Below are 17,357 nucleotides of genomic sequence, written 5' to 3'. Positions count from 1 at the left end.
TTGATAGTTATGCACTACTTTGTATTGGTCTAAAACGTTACACCCTAATAAAATACACTACGCTTGTAATGCGACATGATATTTTGTAGTATTGGGGACCAATGGTAGAAAGCTCCTTAAAGCCCCAGTTTTACATAGGATGCTTCAATACTAACCGCCTGTTCTCGTTTTCACTTTTGTTATCAAAGTGTTATCAGTAGGGGATATTTTACTTTAAATGTGTATTTTTTTATTGTAGATTTTGTAGTAAATAAAAACACTGTGCTACACTGTGTGGATCTTGGTGTGACAGATTTGTTGTAGCGGGTGAGGAATCCACAGAGATCTGTTTAGCTCACCAAACTTTTTAATAGGTGTGAACGTTTCAGAAATCCCTATATGGTCAATGGCTAATAAGTCACACACAGGAAGGCATTGTTAATAAAGACATAAGATACTGTATCTTTTATATTTCCTGTAGTCACAGCTCAAGTAGTTATGTTATTCACCTTGTGGTTGAGCTTTTCACAAAAATACAAGCTAAATATAATGTTGTTGTTGAAACTGAGTGAAGCTTATAATAAACATGTCCTGCATAAAGCATTTGTCACAAAATAGTGGACATGTGCTCACTGTCTGATGGAGGACTACTGCTAAATTGTCTCATGTAGTCTAATTTCATAGACTTTAACATGGTCAAATCTTCCGGGGTACTTTCGATGCTTGGAGTGTTAGAGCTATCTGCTGCCATTCCCTGCGGGATCAGGGTATGGAGCATTTCCATCGTTGTATAACCGCCTGCAAAGGGTAAAGGTGAGCTTTGGAATTGTGTGCTCTGTGTGTCCTGTAAAGTGTCATCATGTAGGTTATCTTCTGACGCGCTGTCTGAGTCCATCTCGCTCCAGGTATGTGTGATTTCTGGACAGTCTCTCACATCCTCACAGTTCCTGAGAAGTGGCAGCACTGATGCCAACGGGATCACGGCTTCCTTCTCTAGTAACTGAAGACTCTTTGTGTCCCATTCCTCCACTTTTAGAGTTGCTAATGCCACAAGGAGTTTCTGAGTAAAAGATAATGTATCATCAACAGTTTGCATTTCTTCAGTTAGGCTCTTTACAAGTGCTGAAGAAATAGCAGAAATACATGTTTACCAGTTGACTGGGACTCTCTATTATCTGCACTGCATTGCTGTGTCCAGGGTTGGGGATGCTTGGCCACATAATGGCTTTTGCCCTGAGTAGAGTCAATAGATGAGTAATGTTGTGTTTTGTCCTTAAAAAGACCTTCAACTTTACTTCCAACAAATGTAGGGTATAAATGGTCTACCTTTTTATTACTGGAGACCCGAATAACAGCAGGAAGGCCACAAAAATTAGGGCTGTTATTGCACCACTGATGCTGAAAGTTACTGTGCAAATAACAACACACACAATAATTTCAACTTAAGCTCAAAAATGATAAATGTTTTAAAAGTTATTAATTTGATATAACCTTTATGATCTGTTTTGAAGACACTTGGAACACTCCGGATTCCTGCTCCTGCTGATGTGAAACCAGATATCTGGACCTGATATGCTGTCCCACTTTTGAGGTTCTCCATGTGAAAGCTGGTAAAACCTGGATCCACTGTTATATCTGCAAAGAAACTGGAGTTTGTTTGGGTTGTGTTGATGGTGCCTAGGAATTCCATTAGACACCAACAGGAATCTTTGTTGGCTGATTACTGCAGCAGCATTTTTAGAGATTTTTGTTTTTTTTTTTTGCATTTGACAACCTTTGATACCTCCAAAAGGAGGTATCCACTGTCGCTACATGCATGCTCAGTATGAGGGATTGCTGCAAAGTCAACGCCAGTGACTGTCCACTGTCTCTACATGCTCATCCAGGAGGAGGGAATGCTGCAAGTCACTGACTGGATGCAATCTGCTGGGTTTCCTTAGACAGAAAAACTTTTTATCCAATTTGAATAAATAACTGAATCTGACTGCACTGTTCAATAGTTAGGATTAATTGGAATGTATGTACCTGACTTGAAATCTGTATGATTCGACTGAATTAACTCAGCCCATTTTAAAGTTAAACAGTAAACGAAACTTGCCAATTATTTTTACCTCTGCCTTCCTCCATCCCATTGGATGGGGTAAGGGGGAGTCAGGTTTAGCCTAAACAGGCTCAGTTATAGTTGAGGTGCAAATACACCCTCCATTTCTGCTACCTGTATGACCCCTTCTCTTTTCCAATGGTTATAATCAGTCTGACAGAGAAAGGTACCCCCAATACATAGCCCCTACACATAGCCCATTCTAAAATGGCCAAACTCTAACACTCAGTAGTTTATTCTAACCTCCCCAACAACCCCACACCATTTCAAACCCTTTGTGAAGTGCCTTGAGATGACTTTTTATGAATTGGCGCTGTTGGGACCCCAGCCATGGTTACAATCTGAAAGGCCAGTACGAGCTTTTCTGGAACTTTCAAAATAAATCGCATTAACCTACTTCCAGCACAGCCAGAAACGGGGTAATGGCAGACTTCCCGTGACGTCATTGTCCGTATAAAAATTTTGCAACAAACCGACCACTTCCGCGCAGGTCCCCAGAGGAACTGGATGGAGGGACACAGCGTGCTAATGTCTCTTTGCTGGCAAACAGACAAAACTCTTCAAACTGGATCCAAGAGTGTCATACGATCACACGATCATATGCACTAAGTTAAGTAGGAATGAATTGCTGTTTGTGTATCCGGTATTCATTCATGAACGGGGGTAATTAAGGTACAAGCGTGGCTTGACTTTCTCTCCGAGGTCTACAGAAGCACACTGTTCTAGAGAGTTCCCAGCAGAGACCCTGTCTCTACGATGCCGAGTGGAGCAGTTTTCCCGGTCTGAAGGAAGGACAAGGGGACCGCATCACCATGGCTACAGCAGTAATGTGCAGTTTGGCCGGCTGACAGAACGAGCCGCCCCACCCCACAGCTACAGAGGTTAGCTGCAGTTAACCCTTTGTTCACTCTGGATTCTTTCTTCAACTTCGTCGCCTCAGACAACTTTTCCTCAGCACGGTTCATGTAAGAGGTTGTGTTTTGGGCAGAGAGTAAGTAGTTTAGAATGAAATAATCTAAACATTTTTCGTTTTATGACGTTTGGTTTTGTTTCTGTTGAAACTCAGCTATTTTAGTGCTAGCATTTTATCTGCTAAGCACATGTGCTCAGTTTGTGTTGTGTTTGTTTTTTTAAAATTAAGACGAACTTTATTTAAAGGGTGATTTTAAACACAGAAGATCGGCCATAACGTGCTGTCCACGCTCATGCATTATAACCCTTTTATTAGCGATATTTTAAAGGTATGTGCTTGATTCTATAGCCCTGTCCCAATACCTGCACTTCCACCCTTGTGTCCCTGAATTGCGCGTTCCCGTTGATGGGTTCGAATGCGTAGTGTGTGTCTCCAGAGTCGTCCTTAGCCCCGCCCCCTTTGTACCCCACATCCGCCCTTCTATATTACCCACAATCCACTGCTGCAGATGAAGTTCTGAGCAAAAACCAATCACAACCACTTGTTCAAAGTACACACTTCATAGAGGGGTGTAGTGTGGGTATTGGGACAGGGCCTATGATAAGCTATAAGCTTCTTTTGTTAGCTTCAACCGCTAACAGCTAAGAACACGTGCTTGCCTACTAAAGATCATTTACCCAAAAAGGTTTAGTTTTCAATGTAGTAAAATAATATTTCCCTAATATTATTTTACTAAACTTGATAGCTAAGTAACACAATTAAGTCCATTTCTCAAAGATTTGGTTCTTATTCAAAATAATATTTCTTTAAATATTATTTTAATAAATATAGGCAGCTAATTAAACACCATTGAGAATTGGTCATCCAGAAGGTTGGTTTTATTCAGCAAATCATTCTTTAAAATATTATTTTATTAAAATAATATTTTATCTGATCTTGCATTGTGAATGGTTGTTGAAAGGTATACCAATTGTTGTCTTAGTTAGTTCCACGACTAACTTAACTTCACTTTCAGATTCTTCAAGACAATCCTTGGTTCTCAAACATAAATAACATTGCATGGTAATGTTGCATCACTTTATTGGTCATGGTTTTCAACCATCTTTGATCAACTTGTTTATATTGTACATAGCCCATTAGTCTTCCTTATTCTTTAGTTCTGCTTGGTAGTTTAGTTGGATTGTTTTAGCATGGTAAAGAGTTTATTGATTGAGATATGTTTGACTTTGACTTGACTTCTCGTACTCGTACTCGTCGTCTTCCGCTTATCCGGGACCGGGTCGCGGGGGCAGCAGACTCAACAGAGACGCCCAGACGTCCCTCTCCCCAGACACCTCCTCCAGCTCCTCCAGGGGGAGCCCAAGGCGTTCCCAGGCCAACCGAGAGACATAGTCCCTCCAGCGTGTCCTGGGCCGTCCCCTGGGCCTCCTCCCAGTGGGACGTGCCTGGAACACCTCGCGAGGAAAGCGTCCATGAGGCATCCGGTATAGATGCCCGAGCCACCTCAACTGGCTCCTTTCAATGTGGAGGAGCAGCGGCTCTACTCCGAGCCCCTCCCGGATGGCCGAGCTCCTCACCCTATCTCTAAGGGAGTGCCCGGCCACCCTACGGAGGAAGCTCATTTCAGCCGCTTGTATCCGGGATCTCGTTCTTTCGGTCATGATCCAAAGTTCATGGCCATAGGTGAGGGTAGGAAAGTAGACCGACCGGTAAATCGAGAGCTTCGCTTTTCGGCTCAGCTCTCTCTTCACCACAACGGACCGGCACAGCGCCCCCATTACTGTGGCAGCCGCACCGATCCGTCTGTCGATCTCCCGCTCCATTCTTCCCTCACTCGTGAACAAGACCCCGAGATACTTAAACTCCTCCACTTGAGGCAGGAACTCCCCTCCAACCTGAAGAGGACAAGCCACCCTTTTCCGGTCGAGTACCATGGCCTCGGACTTGGAGGAACTGATCCTCATCCCAGCCGCTTCACACTCGGCTGCGAACCGCCACAGTGCATGCTGTAGGTCTTGGCTAGAGGGGGCCAGTAGGACCAGGTCATCTGCAAAAAGAAGAGACAAAATCCACTGGTCCCCAAACCCGACCCCCTCCGGCCCTTGGCTGCGTCTAGAAATCCTGTCCATAAAAGTTATGAACAGGACTGGTGACAAAGGGCAGCCCTGCCGGAGTCCAACATGCACTGGGAACAGGTCCGACTTAGTGCCGGCAATGCGGACCAAACTCCTGCTCCGCTCGTACAGGGACCGGATGGCCCCTAGTAAAGGGCCCCCGATTCCATACTCCTAGAGCACCCCCCACAGGGCATCACGAGGGACACAGTCGAATGCCTTCTCCAGGTCCACAAAACACATGTGAACCGGTTGGGCAAACTCCCATGAACCCTCGAGCACCCTGTAGAGGGTGTAGAGCTGGTCCAGTGTTCCATGGCCGGGACGAAAACCACACTGCTCCTCCTGAAGCCGAGGTTCGACTATCGGTCGGACTCTCCTCTCCAATACCCTGGCGTAGGCCTTACCAGGGAGGCTGAGGAGTGTGATCCCCCTGTAGTTGGAACACACCCTCCGGCCCCCCTTCTTATGAAGGGGGACCACCACCCCAGTCTGCCAGTCCAGAGGCACTGTCCCCGACCGCCACGCAATGTTGAAGAGACATGTCAACCATGACAGCCCTACAACATCCAGAGACTTGAGGTACTCAGGGCGGATCTCATCCACCCCCGAAGCCTTGCCACCGCGGAGCTTTTTAACCACCTTGGTGACTTCAGCCTGGGTGATGAAAGAGTTCAACCCCGAGTCCCCAGCCTCTGTTTCCACCACGGAATGCGTGATGGCAGGATTGAGGAGATCCTCGAAGTTCTCCTTCCACCGCCCGATAATGTCCTCAGTCGAGGTCAGCAGTCTCCCGCCCCCACTATAAACAGTGTTGGCGAAGCACTGCTTCCCCCTCCTGAGGCGACGGACGGTTTGCCAGAATCGCTTCGAGGCCAACCGGTAGTCCTTCTCCATGGCCTCACCGAACTTCTCCCAGGTCCGAGTTTTTGCCTCTGCCACGGCCCGGGCCGCAGCACGCTTGGCCTCACGGTACCCGTCAGCCGCCTCAGGAGTCCCACAAGCCAACCACAGCTGATAGGACTCCTTCTTCAGCTTAACAGCATCCCTTACTGCCAGTGTCCACCACCGGGTTCTGGGATTTCCGCCGCGACAGGCACCGCAAACCTTACGGCCACAGCTACGGGCAGCAGCATCGACAATAGATGCGGAGAACATGGTCCACTCGGACTCTATGTCTCCAACATCCCCCGGGATCTGGTCGAAGCTCTCCCGGAGGTGGGAGTTGAATACATCCCTGGCCGAGGGCTCTGCCAGGCGTTCCCAGCAGACCCTCACTATGCGCTTGGGCCTGCCAAGTCTGTCCGGCTTTCTCCTCCTCCAGCGGATCCAACTCACCACCAGGTGATGATCAGTGGACAGCTCAGCCCCTCTCTTCACCCGAGTGTCCAAAACATGCGGCCGAAGGTCTGATGATACGACAACAAAGTCGATCATCGACCTCCTGCCTAGGGTGTCCTGGTGCCAAGTCCACTGATGGACACCCTTATGTTTGAACATGGTGTTCGTTATGACAATCCGTGACTAGCACAGAAGTCCAATAACAAAACACCACTCGGATTCAGATCGGGGAGGCCATTCCTCCCGATCACGCCTCTCCAGGTGTCACTGTCGTTCCCCACGTGGGTGTTGAAGTCCCCCAGCAGAATAATGGAGTCCCCGGGAGGGGCACTATCCAGCACCCCCGACAGGGACGCCAAGAAGGCTGGGTACTCTGCACTGCCACTCGGCCCGTAGGCTGAAATGATAGTCAGAGACCTCTCCCCAACCCAAAGGCGCAGGGATACGACCCTCTCATCCACTGGGGTAAACCCCAACACGAGACGGCTGAGCTGGGGGGTAACAAGCAAACCCACACCAGCCCGCCGCCTCTCCCCGTGGGCCACTCCAGAGTAGAACAGAGTCCAACCCCTCTCAAGGAGATGGGTTCCAGAGCCCACGCTGTGCGTGGAGGCGAGCCCGACTATTTCTAGTCGATATCTCTCGACCTCCCGCACAAGCTCAGGCTCCTTCCCCCCCAGCGAGGTGACATTCCACGTCCCTAGAGCCAGCCTAAGCATCCGGGGATCGGGCCGCTGAGGTCTCCACCTTCGTCCGCCACCCAATCCTCTTTGCACAGGTCCCTCACGGTTCCTCCTGCAGGTGGTGGGCCCACTGGGGGATGGCCTCGCGTCTCTCGTTCGGGCTTGACTTATTTTTGTTAATAAATTCTTGTATTTTAAGAAATTGTGTACAGAATGTGTACAGAGTTTTGCTATTCAATAATGTCAGAGCTTGGCTCATCCCTTTCAATTTTGCCCTAATGCCACCGTCTTATTGGGCTGGTATTCACAGGACAACCCTTAACAGACCGAAATATTATTTAATAAATATTATTTCGGTATTAATATTAAATAATATATTCATATTCATAATTACAACATTCTTGGCGTTCCTGCGGGTGGGCATTATTATGAACAGCTTGCACTGTGCATATATGAGAAGGAATAAATCATAACTGCACATTATTGATGCACTGAGTGATTAGCTTAAAATCAGCTGTCACTGGTCACAATAGGACTCAAAACATCAGAGTTCTAACATAAGATGTCACTGATTTTATTTAAGAGAACAGTATAACTTGTGACATTCCTGGAGTTCACAATATTAGACTTATGTTAAAGTTAATAACTCCAATAATATCTCCGTGCTAGTAACAATCAACTCTGCTACATAGGAAAAATTTTAGATGTTCTGACGCAGTCCAGTTTCTTCTGTATAAGCAATAACTTGAGACTTGGTTTAACTTCAGTTAACCTCACTGTCCAGACAGTTGCTGCACATCTGTATCCAGAGGCTGTGTTTTGTGTTTTTACCACAATTTGAAACTGAATTAACGTTGCAGTTAATTTTAGTATTTGACCTGATTTTTGATGCATGTATCCATTCAGGGACTTTATAGTTTGTTTTATGTTTTGAAAGAACAGGATTTATTGCCAGATTAAATCCCAAATTTAATCTAATCCACTTTGCCATAAAGGGGGGTGTCAATAGCCAAACTGCAATTATTACCCTTAGGAGGTGTAGCAATTTTCTTTTCCCTATGTATTTTAAACAAAATTCCTTTAAAGGTTAAAAATAGTGTCTAATCACTAGTTCCTCCCAAAGGAAGGCCAAGAATGAATGCTAAAATCACAAAATATCCCTAAAGAAAGGAGTAGCATTGTAACACTTGGAGCATAGTGTTGTTACAAGTCACAAGTTGAATGGTCAACTTGTGCACCTGTTTTACACTCATACAAATGTTTGCCATATATGTATAGTCAAAGATACATATATAGATGTTTTTGCTTTTAGCAATTTCTCATAACTTTGTTGTTGTTTTGTAGTGTCTGCCAGAAGGATGGAATCCCACTCCGTTATGAATTTAGCAGACGTGGAGATGCAGAAGGTTGTTGCTGATCTCATCTGTTCGTCTCCAGATGAGCAGAATGCTTTAAATCAATTTAACCTTGCTGCATGTGATAGAAAGATTCAAGAATTACTTGACCTAATTGAAAATCCAACTAGAGAGATTCGGATTTCAAATGTGGTTGGTAGGCTTACCTTGTTGTATCAGCAGAAATCACAACTGGAAGCTAAAAGATATTTTCAGTTACAGACTGCCCATCAGATGACCCTCGAAAGAGAGAATGCTGTGAAGTTTGAGCTCTCAAAAGCTGAGGAGAGGATGGAGAAAGCTGAAGCAAAGTTAAAGGACCTGAAGGCAGATGAGCTCAAAAAAGCTTCATCCCAAAAGGGGGGACAGATCCCCACCTCTCAGGTACCTAATTTGCATTTTCACTCACAGCAGCCACAGCAAGGAGGCAGACTCAGACAACAGGCATCCAGTGCCTACAGAGTCTCCCCTTCCTAAACTTAGTCCAAGTGTCCAACTTACTTCCACAGACCTTAACAGAAGTGTTGGAAGTCAGATGGTCTCCAGTGGTGTCCTGGAAAATCTCATTGCAGTGAACAACCACCTAGATGACAGTGCCGGACTCAACGCGCACAAGGAGTCCAATTGGGTGGAAGGAGCAGCCTTCCAACCTGATCTGCACCCCTCTCCCTTCTGACTCTGTGTCGACCCCTAGGGGCCAGGAGAGACGCACATGGTTCTCAGGTGACTCAATCCAACCTGACCCACCACCACAGGCACGAGTTCCTTCATTAGAAAGCTCTCGTTTAAGTCATGAGAAAACTTGTTTTCTTCCCCAGAGGCTAGATCATGATCTTCCACCATTTCATGAACATAACCAACTTGACATCTTAGATGGACGTGGTCCATCTTGGGAGCATGGTGTCCGTTTTAAGCAGCTTGAATCCCTTGCATTGAAGTTTTTGATCCAGGTAGCCAGGGATCAAATATTGATGCTTATCTGCTTGAGGTTGAACATTGTCTTTTTGACTTGTGTTTTCCTTCTTCTCTTGAGAAGCTGAGGCTTATTTGGAAAACAACAGCTAAGAGTGTTCATGTGTTCATAGAAACTCTTCCTCCAGAAATTAGTGACAGTTATCCAGCTTTTTGCCAGGCTCTTAGAGAGGAGTACTATTTACTGTTGGAAAAATGTATATAAGTTATCATTGTTTAGTTGAAACTAGGTTTATGTTTTAAGTTCTACTCTGGTTAAGATAATTCCTGTGATTGTTTTTTAGTGTGTAAAAGGGAGTGGAAAGTTAAGGAATGTGGTCTGGAGTGGGTCACTCTCTGGACATGCTTTTTATGTTTTAATCTCCATATGAATTGGCTGAACCGATTCCCGCTTTTTGCTTGTAAGAATGTGAGTTGTAAATAAAAGGCTGGTGCAAGGATTTATTATTTGTGAGAAGGAAGTCGCTATTTGGCAGAGGACTAGCTCACACTTGCAAGTCAAACTTACTTGGTTCATCTGTGCCTTATTCATACACTTGTCTGTGTTTATCAGCTTTCTAACTCTAACATTTACAGAGATGAAACCGCTGCCACTATTGATGCTTTGGCAGTTTTGCAAAAAGAGGATGAACCTCCCAGAGAATATTTCCACTGTTTGAAGACAGCTTACTTTCAGGGATGTTATGCTCCAGGTCTTGAAGAAGACCACACTTTTAAGTCTTTGTTTCTTCACAACCTCCACGTTAGCGTGCAGTATGACGTGACCATGCATTGCATAACGGAGAATCTCTCCATGCAGGAGATTCGTAGATATGCACAGGTTGTGTGGGAAACACGTCTCCGTTCAGACAGAACAGGAAAAGGCAAAGTTAGAGTGTTAAACATTCAAACTGAGAACAGGCCTAAGAAGAAGCGCAAAGTCAGTCCCCAAGTGATGCAACAGAACCTGGGGTGTGGTAACTGGCGTCAGCCAAAATCCAAGCCACCAGTTAAAAGACAAACACCTTTTCACAGTGCAACATCAAAGTGTAAGGTTGGTGGTAAAGGGTGGAGCCATTCCAAAGATGTCATCACAAAGGAGGAGTTTGAGATGATCTACAGGTGCATTATAACTGAGGTAACGACGTTCCTAAAAGACATGGCAAGCCGTTGCAGTCCAGAATCAACCCTGTAAAATCTATCCAACAAGGTATGAAGATGGTAAATAATTTATCTCACCCTATATTCTGTTTTAATCTTTTCTTTCTTATGGTTTTGAACTTGAGAAATTAAAGTTTTAAAAGCAGTATTATGATGGTGTGAAAATTATTACAAGATTTTTTTCTTTTGTTTTTTTTAAACATTTTATTAGTGTTAGTCTCTGCCCAAAGCTGTCTCACTCCTGTCCAAACACTAACCTCTGAACCAAAAATGAACTGTTGAACTCTGCCTACCTACAAGAACCCAGTGACTCTTTTCACATGGCTGAGGATTGATGGTTAGCCCCAAAGACTGAACTTCATCTCACTCTTCGGAACTAAAGGGAGTATGTTGGGACCCCAGCCATGGTTACAAAATGAAAGGCCAGTACGAGGTTTTCCGGAATTTTCAAAATCACATTAACCTACTTCAAGCACAGCCAGAAATGGGGCAACAGCGGACTTCCCGTGACGTCACTGTCCGAATAAAAACCCCGCTTTTGCAACAAACTGACCTCTTCCACGCAGGTCCCCAGCGGAACTGGACGGAGGGACACAGCGCACTAATGTCTCTTTGCGGGCAAACAGACATAACTCTTCAAACTGGATCCAAGAGTGTCATACGATCACGCAATCATATGCACTAAGTTAAGTAGGAATTAATTGCTGTTTATGTATCCTGTATTCATTCATGAATGGGGGTAATTACGGTACAAGCGTTGCTTAACTTTCTTTCTGAGGTCTACAGAAGCAAACTGTGTTCTAGAGAGTTCCCAGCAGAGACCCTGTTTCTACGACGCCGAGTGGAGCAGTTTTCCCGTCTGAAGGAAGGACAATGGGACCGCATCACCATGGCTACAGTAGTAATGTGCAGTTTGGCGGCTGACAGAACGAGCCGCCCCACCCCACAGCTACAGAGGTTAGCTGCAGTTAACCCTTTGTTCACTCTGGATTCTTTCTTCAACTTCGTCGCCTCGAACAACTTTTCCTCAGCATGGGTCACTTAAGAGATAGTGTTTTGGGCAAAGAGTAAGTAGTTTAGAATGAAATAATCTAAACATTTTTCATTTTATGACGTTTGGTTTTGTTTGTGTTGAAGCTCAGCCATCTTAGTGCTAGCAGATTATCTGCTCAGCACATGTGCTCAGTTTGTGTTTGTTTTTTTTAAAGTTAAGACAAACTTTATTTAAAAGGTGGTTTTATACACAGATCGGCCATAACGTCCCGTCCACGCTCATGCATTTTAACCCTTTTATTAGTGATATTTTAAAGGTATGTGCTTGATTCTATGATAAGCTATAAGCTTCTTTTGTTAGCTTCAACCGCTAACAGCTAAGAACACGTGCTTGTCTACTAAAGATCATTTACCCAAAAAGGTTTAGTTTTCAATGTAGTAAAATAATATTTCCCTAATATTATTTTACTAAACTTGATAACTAAGTAACACAATTAAGCCCATTTCTCAAAGATTTGGTTCTTATTCAAAATAATATTCTTTAAATATTATTTTAATAAATAAAGGCCGCTAATTAAACATTGTTGAGAATTGGTCATCCAGAAGGTTGGTTTTATTCAGCAAATCATTCTTTAAAATATTATTTTATTAAAATAATATTTTATCTGATCTTGCATTGTGAATGGTTGTTGAAAGGTATACCAATTATTATCTTAGTTAGCTCCAAGACTAACTTAACTTCACTTCCAGATTCTTCAAGATAATCCTTGGTTCTCAAACATAAATAACATTGCAACAATTCAATTCAAAGATACTTTATTGATCCCCGAGGGGAAATTGCATGGTAATGTTGCATCACTTTATTGGTCATGGTTTTCAACCATCTTTAATGAACTTGTTTATATTGTACATAGCCCATTAGTCTTCCTTATTCTTTAATTCTGCTTGGTAGTTTAGTTGGATTGTTTTAGCATGGTAAAGAGTTTGTTGATTGAAATATGTTTGACTTTGAGTTGACTTATTTTTGTTAATAAATTCTTGTATTTTAAGAAATTGTGTGAATTCATTCCATGTGTTTGCAGAGTTTATGCTGTTCAATAATGTCAGAACGTGGCTCACCCTTTCAATTTTGTCCTAATGCCACCGCCTTATTGGGCTGATATTCACAGGACAACCCTTAACAGACCGAAATATTATTTAATAAATATTAAAGTATTAATATTAAATAATATATCCATATTTATGATTACAACAGCGCTATATAAATAAGACCGAAGACTTCTCTGGTTCTTTTATTTTACTCTGAGTCTGACAACAGCCATAAACTGAGCAGCATTATATGGCTTTTGTTGGGTTTGTGTCACTACAAATCACATCACGTTACTTTTTCTGCTTGTGGGGCTGCCTTGCTGTTGACAATCCCGACCACATCGAGATGGTACTCTGTTGTAATGGAGAATGAACCAAACCGTGTAAAGCCGACCTGAGACAGATTGAGTAGAGTAGGTACTAATTAAAAAGGGCCGTAACTGTTCTTCGGGCTTTGCTCCTTTGTACCTTGACTTCAGAACTTGTTCCAAAAATCTGCTGGGGCAAATCAGCAGACTGATTGTCACAACTGCCCCAAGTGCTTCAATGACCACTGGCACTACTAAGGTCTTGATTTTCTACAATTTCAGTATTTGCTCTTTGAGCCCTTGGTGTTTTTGAGCTTGTTCCTCTTAAAGTTGCTATAACTTGGAATACATTTTCCACCTCACTGTGGTTAGTCCATATGGTTGGTTTTCATTCTGGATCTGAAAGTCCAACAGAATCTTAGTCTTTTCATTCTTCATCTCCCTTGGTGGTGCCTTGCTACTTAAACTGGGGGAATTCCAGCCCTTACTCGGCCCATATGTTTTTGTACGCTAATCCAGCTACTGGGTGTTCCATGTCCGCTTGCCTGTTAGCATTGTTCACCAAGACAATGTTCCCTCTCAGGGACCCTCGCTGGGTAAACCCTCCTTGCATTTTGAGGAATGTTCTTGCATTTATCAATGGCTCTTATCTTTTCATTTGGACAGGCTATTATACCAGTGGCAGCAGGTTGCTGCACACTGGTGCAGTTGTTAGCACTGTTCTCCATGCTGCAAAAAGGTCTTGGGTTTGAATGTTGTGTGGGATCTTTCCGCATTGAGTTTGCATGTTCTCCACATGCATACATGAATTCTCACAGGGTACACGGTACACTTTCCTTGCACAGTCTGAAAATATTCTTGTGAGGTTGATTGTTTTTTCTAAATTGCCCTTGGAGTGAATGTCTGCAGAGGTATTTGTCCTATTTGTCTCTGTGTTGCCCTCTGTTCGATTGGCAACCCTTTAACTGTGTACCATGCATCACTTCAAATGACCAAAGTAAATAGCCACCTTTCCCCAGTTGACCTTTCAAGGATAAGCAGGTATAGACAATGAATGAATGGTGTCTGATGGGTAGCACAGCCTACATATCAATGCTATGTACTGAATAGGTATCCCGATTCCCATATATTTTCGGCACTGCCTTTCCTTTCTGTAGGGCCTTGGTTGTGGTTGACTACCTTGTAGTTACTGTTTGAATGTGGGTATTTCTAGCTTAAGCATCGGCAATGATGCCAACTGACCAATCCCTTCACTGATACACTTTATCTGTCTTGAAAAGCATTTGGCCATACTTGCCCAGTCCAAATGACATTACAGTGTTCTTGCTTTATATTTTGGTTAGGTGGATAAGTCACTCAATGTCTTACTCATTTATGGCATACAGCTTGGCATATGCATTAAACATGGTACATATCTTCTACTATAGCAAGATTAAAACATGACTGTTGCCTAAGAGGCTTTGAACATGTTCGCAGCTGAGAATTTACAGGTTAGTAGTGTTGCTATTTGAAGTATGTACTATACACAGACACTACTTTGGTTTGGTAAATGGTAATAGGCCTGTACTTGTGTGTAAGGAGATATTGTGATATAAAAACACCACACGCTTTTCATCAAAGTAAAGTCACAAATCAGTATTCTGGGTTAGACTCTTTCATCACCCAGGCTGAAGTCATCGAGGTGGTTAAAAAGCTCCGCTGTGGTAGGGCTTCAGGGGTGGATGAGATCCGCCTGAGTGCCTCAAGTCTTTGGATGTCGTGGGGCTTTCATGGTTGACACGCCTCTTCAACACATGCCGGAGGGGGTCTGGTTTGGGGAGCAGTGGATTACATCTCTTCTTTTTGCAGATGACGTGGTCCTGCTGGCCCCCTCTAGCCAAGACCTACAGCATGCGCTGGGGCGGTTCGCAGCCGAGTGTGAAGCAGCTGGGATGAAGATCAGTTACTCCAAATCTGAGGCAATGGTTCTCGACCGGAAAAAGATGGCCTGTCCTTTCCAGGTTGGAGGGGAGTTCCTGCCTCAAGTGGAGGAGTTCAAGTATCTCGGGGTCAGAATGGAGTGGGAGATCGACAGACGGATCAGTGCGGCTGCCGCAGTAATGGGGAAGCTGTGCTTGTCCGTTGTGGTGAAGAGAGAGCTGAGCCGAAAAGCGAAGCTCTCGATTTACCGGTCGGTCTACGTTCCTACCCTCACCTATGGCCATGAACTTTGGATCATGACCGAAACAACGAGATCCTGGATACAAGCGGCTGAAATGAGCTCCCTCCGTAGGGTGGCCGGGCACTCTCTTAGAGATAGGGCGAGGAGCTCGGAGTAGAGCCGCTGCTCCTCCACATCGAGAGGAGCCAGTTGAGGTGGCTCGGGCATCTATGCCGGATGCCTCCTGGACGCCTTTCTCAGGAGGTGTTCCAGGCACATCCCACTGGGAGGAGGCCCAGGACACGCTGGAGGGACTATGTCTCTTGGCTAGCCTGGTAATGCCTTGGGCTCTCCCCGGAGGAGCTGGAGGAGGTGTCTGGGGAGAGGGACGTCTGGGTGTCTCTGCTGAGTCTGCTGCCCCGCGACCCGGTCCCGGTTAAAGCGGAAGACGACAAGTACGAGTGAAGTCACAATTCATTTTGCTGTCAGATACATATGTTAACCTATTTAAAACACATTTTGAGATATATGAACTCATCAGATCACTTGTGAACATACAAAAACAGAATTTTCAAAACTGGATTATTCTTATTGTAGAACATTCTACAGAGATTACAGATTCCTTAAAATCCAGTTTATTTGTTCAATTCAATTTATTTATATAGCGCCAATTCACAACACGTCATCTCAAGGCACTTCACAAAAGTCAGGTGCATACATTCCAATTAGTCCTAACCATTGAACAGTGCAGTCAGATTGAGTTATTTATTCAAATTGGATAAAAAGTTTTTCTGTCTAAGGAAACCCAGCAAATTGCATTGAGTCAGAGACTTGCAGCATTCACTCCTCCCGGATGAGCATGTAGAGACAGTGGACAGTCACTGGTGTTGAATTTGCAGCAATCCCTCATACTGAGCATGCATGTAGCGACAGTGGAGAGGAAAATCTCCCTTTTAAACATTTGCTCTATTTCTAAAAATGTACAAATAAAAGTTGCATTTTCTCTTATCTCGTCTCGTTAACCCATTATCATCTTGGCTTGTGAGTTGGATGTATCAATTCACATGTAGCCTAGAGAAATGTTTGCACAGAGTCTCTGATTACCATTGTTCTTCTGATACATTAATGTAGTCTTGCTCCACTATGGCAGTTTTTGACCTTTTAATAAGGCACACCTAAGATAAGCTTTACGTAAAGCTGATTAGTTTTAAAACCATAGCAAATACTTTTAAGATTGCATTGCATTCCACTTTTTAGCCTTGCACTCAGGATATTTACTTGAACTAAGGTTTGTTTCAGAAGCAGTATACCACAGATTTCCCTTTTGTCTAGATCTCATTCATACTTAATCACAGATGTCTCTCAGAAGTGTTTTTGGGTCATGTTTTTAGCCAACACATTATATGCCTAAGCTATTTTTTTCAGCCTGACTTACACCATTGAAGTTATAAAAAACAACTCGTATATTCCAATGCTGTATATGTATAGACATCTATAGGGCAAGGCAGAAATAAAGATGTGAAAAGACACAATTTATTTATACTATTTATTTCACTAAAATTCTTTGTAATTATAATTTGGTTTCAAATGACTGGTTCTTACTGTGCTCTGTACTTGTCTCCCTGTAGTGAGACTCAGTGTAGTGGATGATGTAACCCAGCAGGAACCCTCTCAAGTCTTCCTCTTGGATATTTGACCACTGCAGCACCGCTGAATTAACCGTCACATTGTGGAAGCTGATGTTTGCAGGAGAGCTGACTGGAGCTGTTGGGGATTCAAAGACATGACAACATAAAGCACTAACAGAATTGTTTGGATTGTGAAATAAACTTAGATTGTAAGTTTAGAAAAGGACATGCAGTCTTTGACTTACATCCTTCAATGTAATAAAACTCTGTAGTCCCATAGGTGCTCTCACTGTTGTTGATGTACTTCATGTTGCAGGTGTTCTTGTTTGTTCGCAGATGCAGAGTGATGCTGTATCTCTTAAAAGGCTCCAAATGTTCTGGAGTAATAAAAAAAAAAAAGAAATACAAATAAATTGGTTATTGTATAGGTAGGACATTTAATTTACAGTGGATAAAATAAGTATTGGAACATGTCAATGTATTTCTTAGTTGAAATATTTCTAATGGGGCCGTTGACATGCAATACACACCAGAAAATTTGTCCACAAATGAAGTTATAGGT

At 43.6% G+C, this 17,357-nt stretch overlaps 1 protein-coding gene across 1 annotated transcript in view; it reads right to left on the bottom strand.

The window, feature by feature from the left end:
* Nucleotides 1-242: 242 nt before the first annotated feature.
* Nucleotides 243-17,357, bottom strand: part of LOC124872806 (interleukin-31 receptor subunit alpha) — a 29,222-nt gene continuing 12,107 nt past the window's right edge. The window contains exons 11-16 of the mRNA XM_047373162.1: nucleotides 17,041-17,172; nucleotides 16,770-16,931; nucleotides 1,471-1,614; nucleotides 1,306-1,387; nucleotides 1,131-1,212; nucleotides 243-1,039 (exon numbers count right to left, since the gene is read on the bottom strand). Coding sequence (XP_047229118.1) covers nucleotides 587-1,039; nucleotides 1,131-1,212; nucleotides 1,306-1,387; nucleotides 1,471-1,614; nucleotides 16,770-16,931; nucleotides 17,041-17,172 — 1,055 coding nt within the window. The 3' untranslated portion in view covers nucleotides 243-586. The remainder of the gene's footprint in view (nucleotides 1,040-1,130; nucleotides 1,213-1,305; nucleotides 1,388-1,470; nucleotides 1,615-16,769; nucleotides 16,932-17,040; nucleotides 17,173-17,357) is intronic.

Source organism: Girardinichthys multiradiatus, chromosome 8, assembly GCF_021462225.1.
Source record: "Girardinichthys multiradiatus isolate DD_20200921_A chromosome 8, DD_fGirMul_XY1, whole genome shotgun sequence".
NCBI lineage: Eukaryota > Metazoa > Chordata > Actinopteri > Cyprinodontiformes > Goodeidae > Girardinichthys > Girardinichthys multiradiatus.
Note: the sequence above shows the minus strand (reverse complement) of the source record. Positions and strands in the feature narration are given on the sequence as shown.